The sequence below is a fragment of the Leptosomus discolor genome, chromosome Z (genome assembly GCF_034619465.1).
Source record: "Leptosomus discolor isolate bLepDis1 chromosome Z, bLepDis1.hap2, whole genome shotgun sequence".
NCBI lineage: Eukaryota > Metazoa > Chordata > Aves > Leptosomiformes > Leptosomidae > Leptosomus > Leptosomus discolor.
Window position 1 is genome coordinate 62,164,835 of NC_141419.1, and position 15,508 is coordinate 62,180,342.

General features: G+C 40.0%; 1 protein-coding gene across 1 annotated transcript in view; it reads left to right on the forward strand.

Moving 5' to 3' along the window:
• The first annotated feature begins 2,047 nt into the window (after nt 1–2,047).
• BRD10 (bromodomain containing 10) overlaps nt 2,048–15,508 on the forward strand; it is a 54,192-nt gene continuing 40,731 nt past the window's right edge. Inside the window, exons 1-3 of the mRNA XM_086479525.1 lie at nt 2,048–2,637; nt 5,076–5,276; nt 12,174–13,600. Of these exons, the coding sequence (XP_086335651.1) occupies nt 2,048–2,637; nt 5,076–5,276; nt 12,174–13,600 (2,218 nt within the window). The remainder of the gene's footprint in view (nt 2,638–5,075; nt 5,277–12,173; nt 13,601–15,508) is intronic.

A 15,508-nucleotide genomic window follows, 5' to 3' on the forward strand; every position in this document is an offset into this window, starting at 1 on the left:
CACAATGGTCCTCCAGGTAGAATCACCTCCCTCCAATGCTGCAGCTTCTGCTCCAGTACCACACCCTGCACACCGAGGTGTCTGACCCTATTTCTCTGGAGTCTGCAATCCAAGAGGAGGTTTTGGAGGATAATACCAGTCAGTGATCGGGAGAGATGGCAGGACATCGGGAACCAACCTTCATGCATACACTGTACCGGGGCTTTGTAGACTGGGGTTGGAAAATGGGGCTAGAGGGGGCTTTTGCTAACCTTGTGGGTCCCAAACTTCTGAGCCTACAGGGGAAGCACAGCACTCTGAGCAGGGTACCACGCCTATGGCCTCTGCTCAGGCCCCTCCTGAAAATCAGCTTGACAGAAGCATTTATGAAAGCTGGCTGTGACCAAATGGGGATGAAGGGGATGGAAATTTCCTGGTATCCTTAGAATGAGAAAGTGCAATAGTGACAGGGGAGTGGTTCTACAATTCTTTATGTTGCAAAGTCTGATTTATTCCAGCAAGGGATGGTGTCACGAGCAAGGTCTCTGGAGGGATCTCCACAAAGTTACGTTGCAGAACGGACAAGAATGCCCCTATTGAAGTAGAGGCTTGATCAAAGAAAACTTCCCACCACACACTTAGATTCACTGTCTCTCTCAGCAAGGTACCCTACACTTTTCACGGTTACGTACATCAGAGGGCATAAGCTCAAAACCGTGCACACAAATAATTGCCTCCCTGGTGCTTAATACTTCCACTGTTGAGTTCCCTGGAGCCCGGGCAATGTTCCTCAGTATGTCGTTGTAGGGGTGAGCAGGGCTGGAGGGCGCTCAAGGGCAGATGGGAAAGGACGCCAAGTGCACCCCCAGGATGGTTTCTAGCAGCATCCACTCGCAAAACACACACTCCCCAGGTCAGTACTTCCGCAGGTAGAACTGAACGCTTCTGCGGACTTCCTCACTGTAACCGCTGAATGCCGTTAATGGAACACCTTCAGCACTCGGGAAATCCGTTATTTGGCAGTCCTCAGAAGAAATCTGTTGTCACCCACAGCCCAAGAGCAAAGGTCCCGTGTGCTTTAGCAGATGTCATTACGCACCAGCATCGACAACCCTGCCGAGCGCAAGCGCCGCGAAATCCCGGGGTCGCCCACGGCCCCAGACCAGGGCGCGGCCCCGCCCCGCCTCCGCCGTGAAGCGGTTTCCCCCCACACGGCGCCGCCCGCCCCCCCGCTTCCCGCCCGAAACACCCACCCGTACGCGTGCGCACCAACGGCGGCCTCCCCGGGCGGCGCACGCGCCCTCAGCCTCCCGCGGCCCCACTCCGAGCCAGGCGCCTTGTGATGACGCCACCTCACCCGGCGTCCACAACAACCAGCGCATCGCCGCCACCGCTCGGCCGCATGCGCGCTAGGTGAGGCGCCGCGTCCGTTTCTGTCGCCCCTCTTCTGGGCCGCCGGGCGGGCCGCGCCCCCTCCCGCACGCTCCGACCGTTAACTGGCACCGCGGCCGCCTGCCCGCCCGCCTGCAGCCCCCACCGCCGGGCCGGCCCTGCCGCGAGGAAGCGCTCGCCGCGCAGGCACGGTCTGGCCAGGGCGGCCAGCGCGGGGGGCAGCACCAGCTGCCCGCCCGCCCTGTCCTCTTCCCTTCAGGAGCTGGGCCGCGCGGGCGAGCGGAGGAGGGAGGCCCGGTCACGGCGGGGGACGCGCGGGCGGGGAAGGTGGCGAGGCCGGCGGGGAGCGGGATGCGGGAGGAGGGGTGTCGCCGGTGCCTGCCGCCGGGAGCGGCCCCTGAAGGCGAGGGCGCGGTCTCCGGGCGGGCGGGGCCGTACGCAGGCCCGGGCGCGCCAGGCGGAGGCCGGGGGAGGCTGCCGCCAGGGAGAGGCGGGCCAAGCGGCGGCCGGCCGCTGCCTCCTCCCCGGCAGCCGTGACACGCCCCTCGCAGCTGGGGGCAGGGCTGAGGCCGTCGAGGGGGAGGGTGGCGAGGGACTGAATCGTGTCTCTGTGCATAGGTGAGCCCGATGTTGATTCGCCGGCTGGGCGAGGGGGAGCACTTCGGTCTCTAAGCTGATGCTGAAGAGCTGGCCCGGGGCCGGCGGCCCCCCCGGAGCCGGCGAGGCCCTGTGCGTGCGCGGGGTGGGAGACATGGACTCCGCAGAGCCCGCGGGCACCGCGGGTGGAGACCTTTCGGTGGATCGGCCCGCAGCTAGCCGCCTTCGGTGCGAGGAGGAGGAGCCAAACAAGGAGGGAGAGGATGCGGGAGGGAAGAGCGGTGGCTGTTCCTGGGAGCAGAGCCTGAATCCCGAGCTGCAGCAGGGATACCGCATCTTGCGCGAATTTCTCCTGGAGAAGTACCGACCTCTGACAGCACCATTTTTGAAGCCCCTCGCGGATCAGGCATCCGTTAGGGAAGAAGAAGCTGGCTGCCTCTCGGGTTATAGCAACAATCACTCCTTTCAGCAGTCGCCGGCTGGAATGTGGCTGTTGAAGATGGAAGAGAAATTTTCCAGTGGGCAGTACACAGGGATAGCAGATTTTGTGGGTGACTTCCGGCTTATGTTGGAGACATGTTACCGGCTGCATGGTGTAGATCACTGGCTTTCCAAACAGGCCCAGAAGCTGGAGATGATGCTGGAACAGAAGCTTGCGCTGCTGTCCCGGTAGGTGTAGAAAACTATGTAGGGTCCCTGCTGGATGCTGTTTACATAAAGTAGGACAGGAGGGCATGTTTCTGTATGTAAAAAATACCATTTGCACAGTTTTAAAAGAAAAAACAAAGCACTCAAACTCACAATACTTCCACAAAGAGGAACGTGTCCGACTGGGAGCTGTTCAATCTTAATTCGCAATGCTTTGGAGATTCCAAACCCGAAAATACCAAACTGCAAAATAGGGCACAGCATTTCCTGGCTAAGATTTTCCCTCTGAAAGAAGCGTTTTATGAATGTGGAGGCACACTTGTTTAGACATGATGTCAAATGCTCCTTTCTTTAATTTATGCAGCCAAAAGCAAGTAGAATTACCCAAATTGTGTATGAACATCTGGCTCTTTAAAATTGTGATTTTTACAGTCTGGAATTTTTACTGTCTTTACGTAGGAATAAAATCGATACAAAGTACCTGCTTTGAAATTGCATATTTCTTGATAGTCATAAAATGAAAGATAATACTTGGCATATTATAGTCTTAAATGGCAAAACTGAAATTGTGATATGTTTAAATGTTAGCCCCTGGCAGGAATTTGTTTATCAGCCAAAGCAGCTGAAGCATAGAAAGCTGTCAAGCTATAAAGTAGAAAGCCCAGTGAACACCGTGACTGAAATACCTGCTTTCTCATGAGTTTGACATAGCCTTAGTTTAGTCATATTCAGGCTTCTTACAGTGAAAGGTCCACCAGATTTCTGAGTAACATAGTATTTTGCGTGTAAAAACCAAGAGGTTTTTTTTGCAAAGGGTGAAGAAGGAATAGTATTAGGAAATGTGTAAAGCTGTGTATGTCCGTCAACCTTGAACTTGCTAGTGACACAGAGCGTTAGCTGCCAGCTTGTGAGAAGAACCTTGTTTGGGTAGTAGGAACACTTGAGGAGTCTGCTGCAGAACTCAACTGAATAGGCAGAGTGAATGTATTCTGTGTTGGTGTAGCAACACCGTATTTGAAACTCTTTTTTTCATAACAGCAATTTTGGGATGGTTTAGGAGTAGAAGGGAAGGAGCTGAACCTAATGGGGCATGAATGTTGCTAGTTTGCTTGAGTAAAACTTGATTTAAAAAAAAAAAAAATCAGAATTCCTGGCTTAAAAGGGTCACTACTGGCAAATAAATAGCTGATCAAATGCAGCTTGGAAGATTTGTGCCAAGTTAACTTCTATATGTTGTGTGAATATAACATCTCAGCTGTATTGAATTGAAGGGCATTTTGTTGAAGGCTCTTTGTTGCATTATATAACTGCTCATGGGAGTCAGTGGGATCCAAGAATGCTCAATGCCTTTTTGTTAGAAACTCCATAAGAAAGTGGAGTTAATTTATGTACTGTATCATCAAATAGCGATGTGTGTGTTTATGAGAAGAATTCAATTGCTGTTGTCATTCTTTCACAAAGGCACAGTCTTTGTTCAAATAAATATTAAGAAATATTAAATTGGCTAAAAATAATCCTATCTCAGTACATAGTGAATTTCTCTTGTATTAACTCTTCAGAGATTTGTAAAGATTTGTTCAGTACACTAGCTCAGTAAAAGTTTCTAAGAACTGTATGTAGAAAGGATTATGGAATCAAGAAGTCTCAAAAGTTATTTTACAATTTTTGATCAGACAGAATTGTTTTAAGTTTAACAGAACTAATTTTATTGGTAAAATTAAAATCAAGAACTGCTTCTTGGAATAATCATTCTTACTTCATTGAAGAGCAGTATTTAGCTCAATGATCCCCATAAGTGACTCAAGGGAAGCGATCAATGTTGGTTGCATGGTTATTAGACATTACAAAGCACAGAAAATTTCCTTAGAATGGACATTGCTTTTGTGTGGAGGTTGGGGTTTGCCCCTCTCCTGAAATATGTTCAGAGATTGTGTGATAGTGTTACTTCTTGTACCAATTTTGCTGGAGTACTTTGAAACAGTGTAAGATGAAACATAACTTTGCAACCAAATTTGTAATGTTTTGCATTTCATCTTTTTTAATTTTTAACAAAACTGCTATTTAACGCACACACCCCCAACCCAAACCAACAAGGGCACTTTTGTTTTTTCAGCATTTTTAAGTATCTTCTAAAAGTGATACTTTCTTATCTCAGGTCTTGTGGAAGTATTTTCTTTTCAAATATTTATGCATTAATGTAGGACATTCAGTCTCCAAATAATATTGTGTTACTTGAGATAAATAACCACCATTTTTAGAAGATGTGAAAACATAGCTAATGTTGGTTTTAAGTTTAAAATTTTGTAAAGGAACTTTAAAAGTGGCAAAAGTGGCGGGTGAAAAATAACTGCTTTTTTCTGAATAAATATGCTTCATCTGTGGGTGGTAGTGGAGGCATTGAAGTGCTGTTTGGTAAGAGAAATCGTAATTGTGGTTTGGGTTGCTTTTTTTTTTTCTAGGCATTTAAGAGAGAAAACATCAATAGCTGTAACATCTAGAGGATGCTATGGGCTAGAAGATGAGAAAGGAACGGCATGCATTTCAACAAGACGTCGTTCCACGCCTCGCAATTTAGTAGGCTTGTCAACAGGCATGTTTGAGTCTGTGATGGTTCAAGTTCTAAGACAAGAGGAACAGCTGAGAGCAAAAGAGGAAAAGAGGTAGTAGGAAAAACTGTTTTGTTTTGGTTTTAAATAATTATATCTTTCTGGTTCTCTACAGGGGTTAGCTCCTTAAGACTTTTTTAGGTAAATAAATGTTGTGGTACTCTTTGTCTTAAGCTCATGAATGAACCTAGGACATCAATACAGTGCATCCATCCACAAAACATGAAATTAGTTTTTGATTTACATCCTTCTTGAAAAATTGCTAAAGTCATATAAGCTTTTAAATAAATTAAGGCTGCTGATATTTAAGGATTGTGAAACTGTTAATAGTAACTAAAACCATCCACAGCAGTTTCCCGTTAGCTCAGTCATAGTTTATTGTACCTCTCATTGGACTGTTTTCCATGCATCAATTAGATTAAAAACTACCAGAATGCTTAACTACAGTCTAATTCTGTGATCTTGTCACTGCTTCCCTCAGTGATAGCCAGGAGCAAAGTATCTCTGCCAGTGCCACTCTTGCTGTCTCACTGATGTCGTGTTTCAGCTGGTCATTTAAGTAACAAATTTAGAGTGCGTGTGTAATTAACTCTGTTTAATTTTGTGCTTTTCATAAATTTAAGAGGTATATAGTTCCAGGCAGTGTTTAGTGTTGATTGTGACATGTTTTGCTTTGAGGAAAGTGAAGCTTACAAGCTTGTATACTTTAACAGTGACTTGAGAGACTGAGTCTGAACATGGAGCGTGATAAGCTTTAGGAAGCAAAATGTTTTGAGCTTTTTTTCAAAGTTCACAGTCTTGGAGGTTTTTTCCATATATAACCAGTTCACTGTCATTTTGCAGGTAATCTTAATTTTTAATGTATTTGAAGCCATACAGTTTTGGCTGACTTGAATGTTAGCCAGGATTTTTTCCCTAGAAATTAGTGGATCTTTTTTTCTTCTAATCCACCTCATACTTTGCAAAAAAAGGAAATATCACTAGGGTTATTGTTTCTCTGCTAAAATTCTCTTTTATGTTCAATTCTGTGTTCTAGATCTCTGAGCTTGATAATGCTGCTATGACAAAGGACATTTTGTTTGGGTTTTAATTCATCCATAAAGTCAGTAGAACATATTACCCGATGAAATAAAAATTTTGCTTTCATGCATGTTTTAAGCATGTTCCTGCAAAACCGTAGTTAAACTAACAGTTAAATCCATGTATCTGTATATCCTCAAAAGTTCCAGATCCTATGCAAAGGTTACTCCTTGGTAGTTGATTATGCAGAATATTCTACAATAACAGAAAAAGATCACAGCTGGCTTGCCTCTTGATGCCCTAAAATTTTGAACTCGGTCACTTGTTAGGAAGCAGTGTGTCAGTAGATAGCTGGTTGAATATTTCTTTGACTCTATATTGATCTCCTCAAATAATCATGCTTCAAATATTTTCTTAACTGTTCTTACTTTCAAAACTATATGCAAGATTGCAAACTTGGGTAGTTTTATGGGGTGCACAGTGCTGTCCTTCTGGTAACCCCATTGCAGTATTCCTTAGAGCTAGTCTTGGTCTGTTGGCAGATGTGCGTTTTCATTACTGAATTTGGCTTTCACTCACTCTTCATTTTTTTGGTAACAAAAATGAAGTTTGCTGAACTGAAATTGCATTTATACCTGTTTAAAGCTTATACTAAATCTGCAAGGAAAATTCCGTGATTCTGAGCAATTATCCACATCTTTTTCAGGCCATGAAGTGTTAATGCAGGATTTCTATTTATTTTAGTGTATCCCAGTAGAAGTCATGGTATAAACTGTATTCTAAGTGCTAAAGTGATACTTCAGTGGATGCAGATTATTTTACTTATTATTGATTGTTTCACTTCGTCTTCCATCACTGTTGTAAAAGAATGAGTGTCCATTTCTGTTGCTATAATATAGGCTGTCCTGTGTCAGAGTATAATTATGAGTGACTGTGGTGGTCAACTCAAACGAGTGGGTAAACTATTTAGAATTTTAATTTCTACTGTACTGAGCTTTGCCTTCCTCCTGGTCTTGCTCTGCTGCTGGTTTTCCACCTAACATTGTATATGTTGTGGTAGTACAGCTTGCTTGTGTGCCAGCAAATCAGTTGTGTTTGGATAGGCAGGACCTACTATTCCCAACTTGCAGGTGAGTTATCAGGAACATCAAAAAGTGCTCACTGTCTGGCCATCCAGCTGACCCCTCAGCATCCATGGACTTTCTAGCCAGTGATTATCTTGGTTTAGACTAGTTAGCCACCTCACTAGGAGTTACATACTTACAGCCCCAGATAAGTAATGTTGCAAATGCAAGTGCCTTTCTAGAAAACTTAGCCTCATACCTAAAGAAATTACCTGTTGAAGTCCGAGTTAATATCTAATCCTTTGCCTCGGATATTTAGATACTTTTGTAGGGCACAGCATCTTATGATGAGTAGAAAAAACTGCAGTAAATGAAATCTTTAAAATAGTTTTCAATTTCTTTTTTTTCCCCCTAAAATCCTTGAAATTTATCTTATAAGCTTTTTTTCAGCTGCATATTTTGGAAGAATACCCTGAAGTGTGTTTTTTATCTTCTTTTCCGTAGTTAACTTCATGGAAATCCTACTCCAAATCCTTTAGTTATTTTTGTTGTATAGGTATCGTTTGTAGAGAGAGTCTTCCTTTTTCTTTGTTATAGTTTATCCGTTTCTTGCACAATCTATTTTATTTTTTCTTTATTTAATGTTTTATAATCTCCTCCAAATGATACATTCATCATGGTAGACTCAAGATGTAAAAACTGAGAAGTCTTTGCAAAGCTAATTTCACTGTTTTGCAGCTAATAGTTTCTGTACAACAGCAAAAACACTTTTTCTCCCTCAAGTATACGTATAACAACATCTGATTTACTTTTCTTGACGGTCTTGTTTATAAGCCTTCCTTTTGTTCAATTGTTTTAATTATTAGAATATTGAATATCTTCTTTGGATTATTAGTTACATTTCCATGAGATTCTATGAGCTGCTTGGTCGCGTGCTAATTAAGTAGGATCAATATACATACTTACTTACGTATAGTTGTACAATTAGTTGTGGAATTATTATAGAATTGGAAATGCCTATTTGGAGGCATTTAGATACTGAAATATAGAGGTAGATTCCTACTGAAATTTTTGAAAACACCAGTGAATGACTGGTTGGTTTCAATGGGAATTAAGTGTGTGTATGACTTCGGTTTGTTGAAAATTGTGCTAGGCAGCTCTATGTCATTACCATCTCTGAAAAGGTGATCCTGGGGTAAGTTTCAAACATGTTCTTTAAAACATTTGAAGAATTCAATTCTGGTTGCAAGTTAGTCATTTAAATTAGCAAATTGTGGAATGAGGTATGTTTATACAGTCAGTTTTGCCTTTTATCAGGATACGAGCATGGAATGAACTGAGTCCTATGCAAAAATACAGAGTAGCTCATAATATGATGTTAAGACATTGTAGCTAAAGAATTAAGGTCACATGGGCATCTCAAACTTAAGTTGTTCTTAAGTCTTGATTTAATCTAGAATAATGTGTAATGCAATTTTGTACATAGCTTTGTAGTTTATTTATCTGTTTGTAGAAACAAGTTATTGTAGAATTAAAACAGTTCTCTGTACCTTGTCATCCGAGTTCCAATGCCTTACCTTTTACCTGTGAAAAATTACTCAACGCTGAAGTAGGGGGTTAGAAGCGGTATTGGGGGGTGGGGGGGTGGGGAGGAGTACAATCTAGTCTCTGCCTTCTTTCCAATTGAAATCTGTGGTTGCAAGTGAGAAGGAATTAGCTGGTGAGGTGGTGGGGTGTGTCTGCTGTCTTAAGGGAGAATGATAAGGAAAGTAGGCAGTTATGTCGGGCCTCTGGTTTAGGTGGTATCTCTACATGAGGAGAATAGAATAGAATGTCTGCTGAGATTTAAGGTCAGGTGCCATGGTTTTATCCACTCAAGAGCTGCAAAACAAGTGCTGCAGTCATATTCAAGGAATATGCTTGTCCTTTGTTAGTCTGGAAATGTCAGCTTGACTATAGAATAACTTGTGTGTTATTATTGTAAACACAATACATGTCCACAAATATATTCCTGATAAATGTAGATAAAAGTGTAAAACAACAGGTTCTTTACAATTGCTGTGAGCATAAAAGCCAAATGTATTTGTCCAGAGCACTTCTCAGTGTAAGGATATTTGTCCTGCTAAATATCAAATGTTTCTCTCTCTCTCTCAACACCCCTGCTCCCTTGCCCCACCTCCTCTCCCCTCTTCACCCCCCTCCTCCCTCACAAAAAAACACCCCAGGAAAAAACTATGCCCTCCAAAAGATGGGCAGCTAGTAGGAAGATCTCAGTAATGAAGACAGGAAAGTGTGCTATTGTTTACATTTTCTCTTGAATGTCTACTGGAAATGGAATGACTACAGACATTGTGATAAAATTATAACATTAAAAAAGGCAAATTTTTTGCGAGTGAAACAACACATTTTTCTTTTTAGAAAGATCTTTAGAATACTATAATAATTGTCATTTTATGAAGTATGTCAGTGAATCTAGGGTAGTGTGTTTATTTTTAGAATTCTACCTTAATTTAAATTATTAATTGATGATAACTTGAAACTGCTTGCAAGGGTGATATTTTTATATCATCTACAGCTTGTGTTTTTATTAAACGATACTGAAATGTGATTGTTTCTGCAAATGTTCTGTCACACTGTCATATTTACATATTTATGTCTATTCATATTTAAGCTTATTCCCATACTATTTTAATAGAGTTCACACCTGTTGGAGGCAGCAGGTTATTTGGAAGTATGTTTTACATTTAGGAGGGAGTAGGATTCAGGAATACTTTGAAATTTATTTTTGAGAACATTTTTTACTTACTATGATTTTTTCCTCTGCCCCACTTGCAAGTTATTTGTTTTTATTTATAGTATTAATGCAATACTAACACATGGAAATGGAGCAAAAGTCAGAATTAAAAAAGATGCTCACTTTACCTATGCAAGTATTATTGAATTTACTGGCTTATTTACCTGGAATGGCAAGTGGGATTTTGCCATTAGACCACATTCATTGTATGTTTAGATTAGTGCTGCAAAGTGGAATTTTGTCTTTAGATCCCATCCATTGTACTCGTTAAATTAATGCTGCATTGGGAGAATGAAGTTGAGAATTTACTGACCTGTTTGCTTTTACATTTTAATTTTGTTTTACGTAGATCTGTCTTTCTGCATTTGATAGGTGCATAAATAACAAGGATGCATTTCTGTTCAAATTATGGTAACAAGTCACTTGAAATTTATATAAAGCACTGAGTGGAATCTTACTGTATTATATTGTCATTTTGCATACACAGAAGATGCAAATTTAAAGCTTGTGGTCATGGCACATTTCTCTTGCATTGATATCAAAATGTGGGCTAAGCTAGATATGTTGCATTTTTTACATTATTGAGATATCTAGACAATATTTAATGCTTCAAATACACATTCTTCATCCTAGAAGCCACTATTAGCTTCATGTTATCAAAAGAAAGAGCTTAATATAATATGACTCTGGCTGAATTTGGAAAGCATTCATGCTTTGAATGGATACATGGCATTTATTTACTACTTATATACAAAGAAATATAATTGGAGGTTAGTGATCTGGAAATAAGGACATGTAAATTCCAGTAACAGGTCATATTAGTGATACATGCAGGTGATTATTTCTAGCAATGGTCAGTGATAGAAGCTTCAGAGAAAAAGATATGAGAAGCTTTGGATGAGCTCTAAAAAAATTTGCTTGTGAGTACAGGTGTATCCTAATCCTATGTTTTGGAATATGGTCATGCCTTGAGGCAAAAGTGTTAATTTACCTTTGCAACATTAAAGAAAAATCCCTCCTGTTACTGGTAACTCTTTGTATTCTAGTGATTCATTCAGTTGTGCTATTTTTCACTTTGGAACTAAATTAACACATCCTGTGTGCTAGTAAGTTAGATGGTAACATGATTGATTATCTGAAGTGGAAGCATTTCTTCCTTTTAAACTTGTTGCCTTTAAATTTCATGATGAATTTACAAATAAAAGTAAATAAAAGTTCCCAGTCTATCGTACTAATTTTGTATATTGCTGTCATGTTTCCTCTTGCTAGTATTTTGTGTAGAGTCCCAGATTTTTCAGAAGTTTTTACAGGCCTCTGATTACTGATAACATCTTTCTCTGAATACCCACTATTTCTGCTCTATCCTTTTTTTAGATAGGGGGACCAGAACTGAATACAGTTTTTCAGGTGAGGGCAAACCATTTATTAATGTAATGGCATTTTATTTCTGGTGTTATTTTCCATCACATTCTTCATGCATCCTGGTATTTGTTTACTTTTTGACCACCATTGCAAACCAACTAATAACACCCCTGTGGGTGGGAGGGGAAGTGGTTTTTGTAAGGGAATGAAGCACTTGACAGTTAGGCATGTCTACTTGTGTGCTGAGGAAGGAGTTAAAAGGTAGGTGACACAAGCCACAGGGCAACCATTCAAAAGCAAGACTTACCTGGAATTTGTTTTCAGAGATACTTATATGGATAGTTTGTAGGAAATACTTAGAGATATTTATATGGATGGTTCGTAGGAAATACTTAATCCTGCCAAAAAGGGAATGGGGAAGGGAATACATTTTAAAAGAAAAATCTAAGCTACCCAAACTATTGATATCTATCAGGTTTTTCTCATGGCTTTTTCCCTTTTTTGAACTAGTGGTGATAGAAATAAGATTATAATTTCCCGTTTTTGTGCAGTAATGTGTTGTGTAATCCAAAGTAAGACAAACTGAATTAAAACTTCATGTAATGCGTTCTTTATTCATGATAAGTATTTTTGTCATGCTGTAGTTCTGACTTTTTTCTCCACAATTTCGTTCACCTGATATATGAATTTTCATGAACTTTCTTTTAATAGGCTGAGAGAGCAAGAAAGAAAAGAAGCGGAAGAAGCTAGTCAGAAAGAAATAGAAGAATGGGAAAAGTCACTTTTAGCTCAAGCAGCACCTACAAGGATGGAGACAATGTGGGAGATTCCAGCTATTGGTCATTTTCTTTGCTTAGCACAACAGATTTTAAATTTACCAGAAATAGTATTCTATGAATTGGAACGTTGTCTTCTGATGCCTCAGTGTAATGCTTTTTTATCTAAAATAATGACTTCTTTGTTAAGTCCTCCTCATCGCAGATCTACATTACATCGCAGGCCTACACTTTCTTACAGGACTTGGGAAGCAGCACTCAGACAGAAAGTACAACACTGGTATACTGTTGTAGGGCAGACTGACAATCCTAATAGCTCTGCAGAAAAACTTGGATTGTGTCCCCAGTTTTTCAGAGTCCTTGGAGAAGTTAATCCCTTGGAGGAAAAATCCTTTCATGAGCTGCCATTCTACCAAAAAGTGTGGCTGCTAAAAGGTCTCTGTGATTTTGTGTATGAAACACAAAAGGATGTTCAGGATGCAGTGCTAGGTCAGCCTATCCACGAATGCAGAGAAGTAATTCTTGGTTATGACTACTTGGAGAATGCATATGTTCATTTTCCACAGTTCTGTGGTGCAGATGTTCGGATTTACAAACAAAAACCTTTTCAGGCTCCTGAGTTCCCATCTCCTCCCATCAAAGTTAAAAAAGTGTCACGTATTAAATTGGAGAAAGTGAAACATGACTATGTAAGCAAAAGCAATGGGGAGGTCTGTTCTCGTGGTAGAGAAGAGCTGCTACATCATTCCAAGACAGAAGTAGAGAAAAGTATGGACTCTGTTGTTATCTGTCCAGAAAAAAATCCACATTTAGGTAGCTTTAGAGTCACTACAGAGGAGATAAACTGTGAAAGCAAGACCTCAGGAGTCTGTGACATGAAAACAACTGGTTGCTATAAAGAGAACTTGAATTTGATTAGTTCAGGAGAGATTGTTGGTATGGGTGGTGACCCTAGCTCAGGAGAAATAAGGGCTATGGAAAATGGTCAAGGTTGGGCTGAAATGGCCAGAGTAAAAACTGAGATCAGTACATTCAAGCAGAACACACTGAAAGCTTGCCAGATGCATGTCAATGGCACACATAATGACAACCAAGACATAAACTGCCACGAATCTGCTAAAGAAACAATGCTAGAGAACTCGCTGCAAAATAGTGAGAAACTAAATAAGTTGCGGGCAAAGAAGAAGAAAAAGAAAAAAAAGAAGTTGAAGGATATTCTAAATGAGAATCTACAGAGAAAACTCGATGACTTGCAAAGAAAGCGTGAGATTCATCTTCATCCATTCAAATCTTACAAATCTGAGATCCAGAACAAGTTGTTTATAATTAAAAAGAAAGTAAAACACAAGAAGCACAAGTCTGGTAAGTTGACATTTTTACCTTCAGTAAAGATTAGGAGGATACAGATTTCTTTCTCTATCTCTTTTTTTTTTTTTTTTAATTGTTTTCTTAGGTGATTAGTCTACATTTTATTTTATGAAACAGGACAGCCTTATTGCATTAGACTTTTCTGATGTTCATTTCAGTGTGAAAGTTTCCCATTCAATAACACAAACATATAAAACAGGCTCATAGCTGATTAGACCATGATTCATTTGCAGACTGTATCTTTCGAGAGCATAGTTCAATGAAAGAGTTTGTTACAAAAGATACTTAGGAGAATGAATCTACCTCACTGGTTAGCATTAGAGATGCTTGAAGTTGTTTTATGCTGTCTTACACCATAGCGATTGTGGAAATATTTCTCCCCTTTCTGATAATACTACTCATCCAAATTACAAAGAAACGCAGAGTAATTACATGAGATCGTGAATCTACAGCTATTCCTACTGGAACTGTGCAGTCTTAGGTCACCAAGCAGTACTGCTTTGACTGTGGGATCACATTTCTGCTTAGTCCAACAAGTGAGATACAGAATTTATGCGGATGGAATTTTTATTACAGATGTGGGCAGCATCTAGTTGAGTGTTTCAGGTAGGTGGTATATGATCCAGGTTTCAGTTAACTCACTGGAAAACTTGAAAAGAGTTTTAAAACAATAAAGTTAGAAAGTCCTTAAGTCAGTTCAAATTGGCAGGAGGTTGTACTATTTTTGATGTCATATGAAGATCCATAAAGCTTCATCTGTTATCCTGTTGAGTCATGGGCTAAGCTATCTGTGCTAGATTTTAGCAGACTGCTTCAAACATTACATTTTTTGAAGCGACAGACTTCTTTTCAGAACAGTGTAGATTGACAGGTAAAATACTGGATTTCAGCTGAAAAGCAGAGCGCCAGACCTAAAAATCTGTGTAACAAAACATCTTCTAAAGGATAAGAGAATTCAGAGATCTGATGCCAGTGCTTTTTAGCTGGAAGTTGAGTGGAAATTTAAAGCTAAGAAAACAAGTAATGTTTAGATCCCAAATATTTGTGCAGAACACACAAAGAACTGTTTTACCATATAAATCACAAACTCCTTGCTCCAAAAAGTTTCAATGCCCCCATCTAAACATAGATTTTTGAAGTTATATGCGTAGTATTCAGCAAAAGTAGTGTATTTTACATACACTTTTGTGACTGTTAGCTCTCCAAATGTATTGCTGCTTTCATTCTTAAAAACAACCACAAAATGAGTAATAACCCAAACTATAAATAAGGGCTCTTTAATTTAGTGAACTATGGGGACCCAGTGTCCTTTATTTTTCTTGGAAGTATTTAAAGTAGGTCGCCATCTTCATTGTAACCCTCATTTTACAACACATGCTAAAAAAATCTACTTTCTATAAATTAAGCAATGCTCATAGAATGGCATATGTAATATCAGATTATTGTTTTGAAAGACAACCACTTAGCAAAAGAGACTGGCAATATTTGAAAGTAGCTTTTAAATTTAATTGGTACAGGTGATGTTTACTATGTTAACTGCTTTTCTTACATGTGTCATAAAAATAACAAAGGTTCAAAAAGCTGCCCATTTGCCTTTGTCTTGATACTTGGTACACTTATTAGCATGTTAGCAGAGGTTTTTTAATAGTTATGAATTCAGTTTTGTTTTAAAGAGGAAAAGAGACAAGTTTTGGAGTGTTGTTAGAAGAACTGTAAATACTAGCATGTGAGTTTAATTTTTTTTTAAAGAAATGCATTGTGAACAGCTATCACAGAATGCTTGCATTATAATAAAAATTAATTCTATAATATAGTCTTACTGAAAATTCTCATATTTTTAATTTCTAATTTTTAGTCTGTACCGTTAAAGAATTTTTGGTCTTGGGTAGATCCCAGACTAAT